This window comes from Alexandromys fortis, unplaced genomic scaffold (assembly GCF_014885135.2).
Source record: "Alexandromys fortis isolate MF-2015 unplaced genomic scaffold, M_Fortis_MF-2015_v1.1 scaffold_48, whole genome shotgun sequence".
NCBI lineage: Eukaryota > Metazoa > Chordata > Mammalia > Rodentia > Cricetidae > Alexandromys > Alexandromys fortis.
In genome coordinates, this window is record NW_026067947.1 from 2227501 (window position 1) to 2240163 (window position 12663).

General features: G+C 40.6%; 1 protein-coding gene across 2 annotated transcripts in view; it reads right to left on the reverse strand.

Annotated features, from left to right (window-relative positions):
• Mdfic2 (MyoD family inhibitor domain containing 2) overlaps nucleotides 1-11852 on the reverse strand; it is a 109814-nt gene extending 97962 nt beyond the window's left edge. For both annotated transcript variants that reach the window (XM_050149392.1, XM_050149391.1), the window contains exon 1: nucleotides 11765-11852. In XM_050149392.1, coding sequence (XP_050005349.1) covers nucleotides 11765-11852 — 88 coding nt within the window. The remainder of the gene's footprint in view (nucleotides 1-11764) is intronic.
• Nucleotides 11853-12663: the final 811 nt, after the last annotated feature.

Genomic DNA, 12663 nt, shown 5'->3' on the forward strand with positions numbered 1-12663 from the left:
CACAGTCAGCATAGGGTGCCAATGCTTTCAGACAAAGAAAGCAGAAGCAGCCACAGCAGCGGCAGAAATGACTGTTAAGTAAATGAGGAGCTACAGGGCAGATCATGCTGCCTGTAATTGGAGACTAGAATTTATGAAATATCACCCTTACCTTCTGCAATGCTGCTTCTCCTTTTAAAGGCTACGCTGGCATGGGGAAACGTCAAAGGAGAAATAGCACCTGGTATCTAATCTAATACTATGCTTCTGTGAGCTGTCCCTTCTACTTTCTAGAAGCTACGCACTATCACAACTACTACCATTGCCCTTGCTTTCTGTCTCTGCTGCACAGCTATTTCCTGGCAGGCTCAAATGATGTCTAAAATGGTTGAAATGGTTGATGCTACCTACTGAGTGATGTCTTCATTTCAGCTATTCATATTCCTCCTCTCCCCCTCTTTTTTTTTAAACTAATGGTCTGGTGAACACCTCATGTAGGTGCATTTTATTAGGAAGTATTCCCTCTAAATGTGGCTCCGAAGCTGAGAGAAATGGGCCATAATCATATAAATGTAAAGTATCTTTGTAGAATTTACCAGAAATGGAATGTCCTATCCCAAGGCATAGATTGTAAGAGACTTTTTCCTCTGCCTGTAAGATTGCTCTTTCTACCAATGTTGATTAGGTATATCACATCGACGACTGTTGGGACATACACAAAGATGAGCATCTCTCTAGCAGTCTCTATTAGAAAGTGGAAATCTTTCTGGTGCTGGATGCCCATCATTTTCTTCTTCCTGATGAGATAAAATGGACTGGCTCCCAGTCTGTATGAATTGTTTCACTCCTAGTTCATAAAACTGTAATTAATAATGATGAACTAAGATCATCCTAGATTTGATGTACTGCCCTATCCTCATTGAAGAGGAGTCTTTAAATCTGCAGCTGAACAACTTATGGGACTTCACACTGATTAATTCATCTGGTCAGAGTCTCGAGGCTGACATGGCATCTTCTCAGCCATCCATTGGGATCAACGTCATCACTTTACACGAAATGAGCTTACTCCTTTATAGGCTTAATGGGAGCAAGATCTCAACTGTCGGCTGTGGATGTGCTTCTGGAATTTAATTTGTTGATCTATGAGAACACAGAAGACCTCATCTTTTCCTGAACTATCTAAACATAAAATGATCTGATATTTGAACTTTAGTAGGAGGCCAATTCATTTAAAGTGAGCAGTCTTCTTTTCTGAAATGTTTAGTGGTTTATCACCAGCATGTCATGTTCTTAAGAAAATCTTACTCCTCATGGAGAGAGATGATAGGAATCCAGTTACCACGGGGCAGGCTTAGAATGGTTATGATTTGAGGCAGCACAGATTCTTTTATCCTGTCACTGATGCCACAACCTGTTTCTCTCCAAAAAAAAAAAAAAAAAAAAAAAAAAAAGGATCTTCCTGATCCTGTCCTTCAAGTCTTTACTAGCCAGAGTGGGGACTTCTGACTGAAATGCTCTCTTTCCTTTCTAGGGACTTGGAGTCTAAAAGAGGAGACAGAGAAAGAAAGAACTTTACATAGTGGTCGTTCATTCCAGGAGTGGTTCCCTATGTGTATTGTCTCAGTCTCAAGCTCATCAGAGTCAGATTAGTTCCTGTTGTATATGGACCTCAGATTTTGCTTGGGACAACGAACCACTCCCATGCCTTCAATCAATTCCATTCTCATTAATATAACTACAGTCCACATCCTAATATACCTCTCAATAAATAATGAGATTCTTTTTAAAATTTGCTTGGATCTTGAAAAGTAAGCTGCCAACCCTTGGCTCTTTATGTTCTTGGAAAAATAAAACACAAAAAGATATATCCTATTGTACTTTGAACCCTATCATTAGTAGGCATTCCCAAGGTGAAGATGATTCAGGGCCTAGGAGAGGATTCATGCTGTGAGCTCCCCACCTACACCCACAGAACACTGTTGTGTTAGATACAAATGTTTTAATTACCCATTTGAAGCATGACGTATTTATCCTGCTCTAACACCATCAAGATTGTTATTTCTTCTCATAAAAGTTTTTTACTTAATTTTGTTTGCTTCTACAAGAACATACAAATATCTATCACCATGCACAAAACTCCAGGCACCATGCACAAACACCATGCACAAAATTCCAGGTGGATCAAGGACCTCAGCATAAATCCAATTACAATGAACCTAATAGAAGAGAAAGTGGAAAGTAGCCCTGAATTTATTGGCACAGGACACCACTTCTTAAATATAATACCAGTAGCACAGACACTGAGAATGATAATTAATAAAAGGGACCTCCTGAAACTAAAACGCTTCTGTAAGGCAAAGGTAAACAAGACAAAACAACAGCCTACAGAAGAAGAAAAGGTCTTAACCAACCGCACATCTGACAGAACGCTGATTTCCAAAATATATAAAGAACTCAGGAAACTATACATCAAAATACAAAATAGTCCAATTAAAAAATGGGGTACAGAGCTAAACAGAGAACTCTCGTCAGAAGAATATCAAATGGCCAAAAGACACTTAAGGAATTGCTCAGCATCCTTAATCATCAGAGAAATTCAAATCAAAATGACTCTGAGATACCATCTTGCACTTATCACAATGGTTAAGATAAAAAATAATGAGAAAAGCTTATGTCAGAGAGGATGTGGAGTCAGGGGAGCACTCCACTGCTGGTAAGAGTGCAAACTTGTACAGCCACTTTGAAATTCAGTATGGTGGTTTCTTAGAAAATTGGAAATCAATCTATCTCAATACCTCTCTCAGGCATATACCCAAAGGATACTCAATTGTACCACAAAAACACTTCCTAAATAATATTCATAATAACCAGAATCTGGAAACAACTTAGATAGCCCTCAACTGAAGAATGGATAAAGAAAATGTGGGGCATTTACACAATGGAATATTACTCAGCTGTAAAAATCAATGACGTCATGAAATTTGCAGGCAAATGGATGGAACTAAAAAAAATAATCCTGAGTGAGGTAACCCAGACTCAGAAAGACAAATACAGTATGCACTCACTTACAAGTGGATATTAGATCAAACTCAAAGAATAACCAGACTACATCACAGCTCCAGAGAATCTAGGTAACAAGGAGGACCCTAAGAGGGACACATTGATGATTCTGTGAAGATTTAGATGAGATCCTGGGTAAACTAGGGGCTAGGCAGGCAGGGGGAGGGAAAGGGGAATGAGAACATAAGGGAACAGAATGGTTGAGGGGGGGAGGGGCAGAGTGGGAGAGCAATGAAAGCATTCTCTTGATAGAGAGCCACTATGGGGTTAGGGATTCTCAAGAATCCACAGTTAACCTCAGTTAAGACTACTAGTAATAACGGAGAGGGTGCCCAAACTGGCCTTCCCCTGTAATAAGATTGGTGAATGCCCCAACTATTATCATAGAGCCTTCATCCAATAACAGATGGAACCAGATGTAAAGATCCACAACCAAGTACTGACTGAGCTCTGCGAATCCAGTCAGAGATGGAGGAGGTCAAGATCATGATGAAGAAGTCTACAGAGACAGGTGAACCAAGCTCATGGTAAATCATGAACTCTAGACAGCTGTGAGGTCTTCATAGGATTGAACTAGGCTCTCTGTATGTGGGAGACAGAGGTGAAGCTTGCACTATCTTAGGGGCCCTTAATAGTAGGACCAGGATCTATCCCTGGTGTATGAGCTAGCTTGTTGGAGCCCATTTCCTTCCTATGGTGGGAAACCATGTTTGGGCCTTAATGCAGTGGAGGAGGACTTGGTCCTCCTGCCCAAACTTAATATGACAGACTTCCCTGACTCCTCGTAGGAGCCCTTACCTAACAGAAGGAGCGAATTGAAGGATTTCCGTGGGGGAGGCAAGGGGGGGCAGGAGGAGGGTTAAGAGGAAGAACTATGGCTGTAACATAAAATAAATTTTTAAAAATACATAAAATAAAAAAATATATTAAAAAATATATACACTTACATATATATTTAAAATGTATTTTCTTATTAATTTAATGTATTTATATTATTTTATATATATTTTTATATATTTAAAAAGACTAGCCTCCACATCTTTCATCTCTGAGTGAAATCTGAAGCAGTCTTTTACTTGTCTATGTGACTTAATATTTCCTAAGTCTTTCTGCCCCTAGATAGTTCACTGACCCACATCATCCATCCTCCCTTCTCCCATTCTTCTCCACTAAGCATCTCTGATGTCATCACAAGCCAGAAGTCTGCATTGGAGTCCTTTCTGGTGCCTTGCAGAGAGGCATCAGCCAGTTCTCAGTCCAGGTTCATCACATCTTTGTTCCCTTTCTTCCCTGCCTCTGTTGTTATAGCCTTTTGTCTTACCATCTTTTTGCTAGACCACGTGCACATGTTTTTAAGATTCTGAGCAATTACCCGTGTGAAATTTCCTTTATGTCACTTGCCAAGCTTTGAATATATTATTCCCCAAACTTGTGCTAGGGTGAGAAAATAGAGCAGGAAAGTCTTGAGCAACTAAAGGGATTTTGACCCTGGCCTCCTCAGCCTCAGAAACTAGAATCCTTAAAAACTAGATGTCTTTGTTGCATGCACTGTATGTTCTTTGGTATTCTGTGATCCAAAATTAAAATGCATGAAGACTAAGACAGCTCTTATTTCATTTATTTATTTATTTATTTATTTATTTATTTATTTATTTATGGTTTTTAAAGACAGGGTTCTCTGTGGCTTTGGAACCTGTCCTGGAACTAGCTTTGTAGACCAGGCTGGTCTCAAACTCCCAGATGTCCGCCTGCCTCTGCCTCCCAAGTGCTGGTATTAAAGGCGTGTGCCACCATCGCCTGCCTACTTTGTTTGTTTGTTTGTTTGTTTGTTTTTCGAGACAGGGTTTCTCTGTGGTTTTGGAGCCTGTCCTGGAACTCACTCTTGTAGACCAGGCTGGTCTCCAACCTACAGAGATCTGCCTGCCTCTGCCTCCCAAGTGCTGGGATTAAAGGCATGCGCCACCACTGCCCGGCTTATTTTATGTCTTTATACAACTTCCAAGGACATGTTTTTATGTGTAACTTCTCTTGTCAGCTACATTAAAAAACAAAACAAAATACCATTATCTTTCCTTTAGCTATATTTTGCTTATTGCATAATAAGTAATAGCTAATGATTCTATCCCATGTTTACAGAATAAAACTATCTCATCTTAAGATAGGCTGTTCACATAAACTAACAATTTAAAACAGACAATTGTGTGGCTTAGTTTTTAGGGTAGATATTAAAAATAAAACACATGTTTGAAATGGGAATTATATGAGTGACAAAATTAGCATGCCTTAATATTTGGACCTTATAATAGAGCACCTGGATGCCAAGTTTCTTGAGCGTAGAAACTTCATTTTTGCATGTTTCTTCACTTAGCATATTGTGTATACGCTCAAAAGGCGCCCCATCCAATGGTTATTAAATTGAATAAAACTGATATTTTGGAATCGTTTTAATATTCGTGACCTGAAATTGCCTTTGAACAGCTGGTCAAATTGCCTTCAGTGAGAGGCAAGTCCAGAGAATTTAGGAATGCCGATACATGATATATGTGAGTCTTTCATTCCCCACTGCCATTTGCAGTATACAAAGTTGAGGCATTCAGAACCCCCTTTGCGTTGCTTAAAAAGGAGAACTTGGGAAATAGGGATTTGGCAGCCTCTGTGCTATTTTTGAGTAGTGTAGATTATCAGTCTCTACTTTTGACTGAATGATAACCTATGCTATTCTGTGCTGAGAGGATAAGGGATGAGTTGTGTTTTCTTCCTCCCTCTGCTTGTGACGGATGTAAAGAGAATACCACACTGACACAACGTCCGGTAACTACCCTTTTACAGGACCATGTGGGAATTCAGTTCTCTGCCTTTCACATCCTGACGCCGGCCATGGTTTGCTCAAATGAATTAACGTGCACATCTGTGTGAACAGCAATGGCTAGGTGGGTGATAAGTGGATACATCTGCCTAGCAAGCAATATGTACAGAAAACCAGTTCTTAAGGAATTCTTTAAGAAGTTCTTTAGCGGTTCAAACTCTAAGAACAGAAGTCACAAACGGGCAACCTGCTGTTGAAATGGACCCACAGAACCTGGTTTCATTGGCCCCACACAGTACAACTGTTGTTATTATTGTTGCTGTGGCTTTTATTACTTAATCTTTAGCAATCAGGAGATTTCCCATCAAAATCCAGATTCCCAGTGTCTCACAAGAATCAGGATATACTCTAAGAAATTGCTTGCAATTCAGACACTGGTGGTGCTGTGATTTTAAACTGTAAATGGCCACAATTTCAGGGCTCCTATCCCTTTATCTGGATGTTTCTCATCTGTATCAAATGGTATAAGGTACAAGCACAGAAATGCTTACCCAGAATGCTCCCTGACTTAATGGGGTATTGCACACCAACCTATTCTACCTGTAATTTTCACCCCAATTTCTATGTTATATCAATTTCTCCTCCATGTAGTTTTTCACATTGGGGACTATTTTCTCCCTGTCCTTGTTGTGAGTTTTATCCAGATCTTGCTTTCCTTGCTCTGAGCTGCTAAAAGGATTCATCCTTTGCCCTTCTCCCGTCTCTTCTTCTTCTGCTCCCTTTTGAGCCTGTGGTTCAACATACTGGTTCTTACTCTCAGATCTGTAGGGCAACATGGAGTCAGGGTCTATCTATTTGAAATAAAGTCAGAACTCAGCTAATTTCCCCTTCATTTTTGTTCATGCACAAACCGATAATGAGCTATCATGTAGCAGAGAACCCTTCGAGCCGCTCTGGTGGTGCAGCCCCCAGCAGTGTCTTGTTTCCTCCCATGGTGATTAGTCTTTTCAGCCTCCCCAAATCTACTCTTTTGGGAAATAGCTCATCTTTTCTGCTGCGTATTTCCTAATATTGTCCTGTTCTCTCATTGTCTCAGAACAAGGATTCCCTGAGTGTGGTGCCTAGAAGTCTTATTATAAAGTAAAATGGCCTGCGCTTTGGGATGTTTTTTACGGCTCCACTTATATCTTAAATTGCTTCAGGAATAAAAGAGACAATAGATGATACATAGATACATATTCAGATAGATGGTTGGATGGATAGAGATAGATAGGTAGATGATAGATAGGTAGATAGATGATAGATAGATAGATAGATAGATAGATAGATAGATAGATAGATAGAAAAATATGTGTGAGTAGATTAATATATAATCACTTCAACAGATACATAGACAGATAAAGATAGATGGGTATGTAGTTAGATGGTTTATAGGTAGATAGAGAGACAAGTAGATAAATAATAGGTTCATACATAACAACTCATAGATACGTAGATATCTATGTCTGAACTTTGGGAAGTCTAGCATTTGTAGGTGGTACAAAAAGCATTGGTAGACTTCAAGGTGGTTTGAGAAAGGTGGAAATAAAATTTAATTCATGTTAAAATTAGTGCATTCCAATCAGTTTTGGGTAAGCTCTGTTAATCCTAAGTATTGATAAAATCCCTGGGTGTGGCTTTCCTCAGCCCTTTGACATCACCCTGGAAACCATCAGGCCTTGGATCCACATAAAAAGGCTCACGCAAGACCTGTTGACCCTTCAGTCAAAATCAAGACGATCGAAGGAGTATATTTCTTTTTACTGGGCTCTACCGCCCTCATACCTTCTCTCCCATAATGGTATGCTTAACAGATACTGATTTAGACTGGTTGTCTGAGGATGAAAATTTACAGCAGCACCCTTCTGCAGTAAGGTAGCGATAGTGAGTCTAGTCCTGGTTGCCTGATCAGTAGAAGTCATGCATTCTCTGCGTACCCTTTATTGACTACCCCAGCGGGTACCTGCTTCAATCCTGCTCATATGGTGGGGAGAATTTACCAAGAGCTCTGGAGTGAGGAAACAGAGGCATGGTTCAAAGAGAAGTGTTTGTATTGTTCATTCAAGGTAAAAAGTCTTGCCTGAGCAGCCTGAAGCATGTTTCCCATTTCTTCAAAGGAGGACAGTGGGGAAGAAAGAGGTAGAATTTGATTTCACAGAGTGAGGGAGTTATTAATATAAATTACAATAATAATAATAATAATAATAATTGAATTTACAACTCAGAGACAAATGTCTAATATTCTGTTTATGATTCATCAGTCCTGCAAGTTTAAACATGACCCAGATCCTTTTCAGCTTCAGTTTATCTGTCTATAAGATGGGAACAACTCTATTACCAAGGAGGTTGTATTAGGAAACTAACAGAAGAGCATAAATAACCTGATAAGACACATGTATCACTTAAGAATACAGACATTTCCGTGAGTAAGCCAAACTCTCCAAACTACTGTTTTTCAGGCTTGAGACTTCATCTTGATAGATTGTGCCTGTTTATGAATATAAAGTGTCCTGCTCCATCTCTTCTGATTGATTTTAGTTTGAAGTCTGTTTTGTTAGATATTAGGATAGCTACACCCACTTGTTTAAGAAACAGGTTCATTTGATTGGGGAATTATCCAACAACTGATGGAAGCAGAGGTAGAGAGCCACAGCGGAGCACTGGGCTGAGTTCTCAAAGTCCAGCTGAAGACTAGGAGGAGTGAGGATATGAACAAAGAGGTCAAGACCATGATGGGGACACTACTCAGTTTACCTGAGCTAATGGGAACTCACCAACTCTGGCCAGACAGGGAAGGACCCAGCATAGGTCTTAACTAAACTCTCTGAAAGTGGATGACAGTTGTATGGCTGGGGAAAACTATGGGGCCACTGGCAATGGCACCAAGACTTATATGTTTTTGGGGGAACCTATTCTCTTTGGATGGATACCTTACTCATCCTAGATATAATAGGAAGGGCCTTAGACCTTACCCAGAGCAATGTGCCTTACGGTCTCTGAGGAGTGGATGGGGGTAAGGTGGGGAGGTTAGGTAGAGGGAATGGGAGGAGGGAAGGGAGCGGGAACTGGGATTGGTATGCAAATTGAAAAAAATAGTTTGTTTTCATTTAAAAAAAATAAAATAAATTAAAAAAACCATTTTCAGTCATATTTTCAACATGGCAAGAAACATAGAAACCATAGGCGCTCATTCTTCATGTGATACACATAGTCTACTCTCAAGGAAGGAAATAAGGCCTGCGGTAGTTGAACAGCAAGCTATGGCCACAGAGCTGAGAAGCAGCTGAGCTGAGATTTAAAGCCATGGACGACTGCTTTCAAATGCTGTATTCTTTCTGCTGAGCCCATTAGTGCCCCCCTCCTCCCGACCGCAACCTATTTTTTTTTGCCAACCCATACACTTTTTCTTAGCTGCAAAAATGAAAGACATTTATGTTCGAAACTAACTCATCCTGATAATTCCCAATTAAGATGTTGTCATCTGGCATCTGGCTCCATTTCCTTTTATGAAATATTGTAAACATAATTTGAGTATAGCTTAAATGAAGTGTCCAAATGGGATAAAAACAGGTCACCTGGGAAATTAGATCTTATAGATTACAAGAATTCAATGCCTAACTTGTACTTAATGGACATAATTTTTTAAAGAGAAATCTCTGGAAATGATTGGTCTGTTGGTTTCATCATTATTTCCACTTAAGTCTACAGTGTAGAGCAATTAAAATCAAAATAAATAATATAAACATGATATACAGTAGCAAACGGCAGCTTCAGTTAATAAACTCAAGATTCACAGGTAAAACCTCGAGGTGGGTCTTTGACCTAAGTTCACATTTCCCCTTTACCTTGATTTAAAAAGATTGCATATAAAAGATTTTTGGATAAAAATATCAGATAATTTTCTGGCCCTGAAGCTTTTTGAAGATGTGGTTCCAAAAATACTTTATGTGAGTATACCTTAAATAAAATCTCTGGTTTGTGTATGTAAAGGTATGTACACAAGTGTACATGCCTGTTAACCTGTGTGTATGTAAGGGGGGAGGAAGAAGGAGAGGGAAGATGAGGGGAGAGAGGGAGATGAAAGAGAGAGAGAGAGAGAGAGAGAGAGAGAGAGAGAGAGAGAGAGAGAGAAAGGGGCAGGGGGAGAAGCAGCCAAAAGTTGATACTGGGTTTCATCTTCAATTATTCTATGCCTTAATTTTTGAGACAGATTCTCTCATGGAACCTAGAGTTGACTGGTTCAGCTAACCCAACTGTGACAATCAATCCTCGGGGATCTTCCTCTTTCTGTCTCCTCAGCACCGAGATTGTAGGCATTTACCACCATGTCTAGCTTCTGTACAGATATCAGAGATCCAGACTCCTGATTCTCCTGCTTCCATGGCAGACACTTGACTAAGCCTCTCCTTCCTGACCTCTTATGGAGAGGAGACCTTACCATTAATTGATTATTGCTCAATTGGATAAAAGAAATTATTTCTTTTTAGTTGAATGCTTTCAAAATGAGGGTCGAAGTAGGATGAGATTAAGGATAAGAGTACATGATGACGTTGTACACTAGCATTGATTTAAACGCAGTAGGAAAGCATTCTTTAGAGCATACTTTTGTACTGCCGGGTGACGGAACCATCTTTTCCCCTAAACCTGGTGAGGTGATAGTTAAGCCCATGTACTGTCAAGGTCTCTAACCTGCGATGCAGTCCCAGCTCTCCTGCCTCCTGATTTTGCAAGTTTAGGCAAGTTCTTTGGACTCTTTAAGGCTCAGTTTTCTCATTGGTGAATTATTGATAATAACTGCTTCCTAGGTTGGTCAGGATGATTCAGCATAAACACCAATAAATGCCAATAAACATGCCAGTGTGGTTCATGCTATCAGTATTGTCTGGGGCTTGTATCACCTTCCCAACTTAGTCCTTAGACTCTTGTATGACCTTATAAAACAAAAGCTTTTCCTTCTTAACAGAACGGCTTAATGGCATTATGAGGAAGACTCATACACCTATTCAGATAAAATATCAAGTTGGTTTCCTTTAAGAGGCATGACGATGTCCGTGAAAACAAAAGGCTATAAAGACAGTCCTTCTAGTAACTAATCACGGGCTTGGACAGAAGCAGCACTAATTTGTACTCATCAAAGGAGAACATATTGATTTGTGTGTGTATTTCAAGCTGTGCTCTTACGCATGCTGGGCCTGTGGTCGCAGCACCCTCCTCTGGGATGGTGGCTTCTTTAACTGCAGTGAATGGTGATTCTATTTGTAGGCATCCTTGCCGACAGCACACCTTCCTTTCTGTGTAACTTATTTAGTCCTCAAATTACACTGTCTTCCTGCAGCGAGGAAAATCCACCTCCAACCCCTTTCTCCCCTCCATCCCCTCCATTCCTTCCATCCCCTCCATTCCCTCCATCCCCTTTATCCCCTCCAGCCCCTACAGCCCCTACAGCTCCTAAAAAGCAGTTGTTCTCAACTTTCCTAAAGCTGTGACCCTTGAATACACAGTCACTCATATTGTGGTGACTCCACCATAAAATTATTTCATCACTACTTCATAACTGCAATTTTGCTACTGTTATGAATGATAGTGGAAATATCTGATATGCGAACCCAAGGGGTCACAACCCACTAATTGAGAACCACTGCTCCAGAGACTCTGCTAAGTCTTTTGAATTGTTGAATCTGTTTTCTGCAACCCAAAGACTAAAGACAGTTTCAATAGGGAAGGCCCTCAAACTGCATTTCAGGACACGTGTGTAATGACAGAAAGTCAGCATGCAGGTCTCCCTTGAGCCCCGGGGTCCTGCTTGTCCCTCCAGAGGCATCATCAGATTGTAAACAGAAGTATGTTTTTTACAGCAAAATCTAGAGGATGGTGACTTACCTTCCTTCAACCAAGGAATGTTACTTTTGTCATTTTCAAATGGCTCAGCCGTTCTTACTTTTATCTTTTCTGACTCAGTTTCTGACATCTGAGGGGGAAACAGAGTTTGTTACATAAGAAATGCATCGAAACACACATTATGAGCACGGTTTTATGTTCGGAGACTCTTCACATGTTATGGAAAAATCTCCTGTCCCCAGTGTTGGGAGCACTGTTTCATTGAGCCTTCCTTCCCTTTGATCCGCCTGTGTTATTTTTAAACACTGACCGTGAGAACTGAACTCTGCTGTGCGGTGTTTCAGCCAGCACTTCAGCGCTCTGCGGCAAAGCCCGAGTAGGACCTGAGAGCTCTTGGATATAAGTGAATAAACAGACTCCTAATTAGACTCCGATTTGTCACAAATAAACAAGCATTTGGCTACTGTTTAGTTTCTTTTAATGCTGCACAGAAAAGTGTGCTAAACAGTAAACTGCACAGATACAGAGAACAACCCAGCACAGTGGGATCTTTTCAGGAATTCATTGACTAAAGTAAAGGTCTTCCTACCTATGCTGGCTAACGTGAGCCTCCCCCACCCCCCACCAGGTGTCCAGGAAGCCTTTTGTGCACCTTCAAAGCAGAGCCCTTGGCCTTCAGTGCTTGCTTGCTGGGCAGGTTCTCCCCAGTTCAGCACCTTCTTACCTGTGTATTAAAGAAAGAGGAAGTCCGAGGTGTGGGACTGGGGTGCGGTGTGTGGCAGCCTCCCTTCTCTTTGGGTGTCCAGCATTCCTCTAGCCTGGCAGAAGTGAGCAGAGAGGCAAACACGCTCCCTCCCTGGGTGGTGCTAGATTTGTATGGCTGCCAGAATCATCCAACTTGCGGCTGAGAGTTGTTGTTGCTTTTTTTTTTTTTTTTTTTT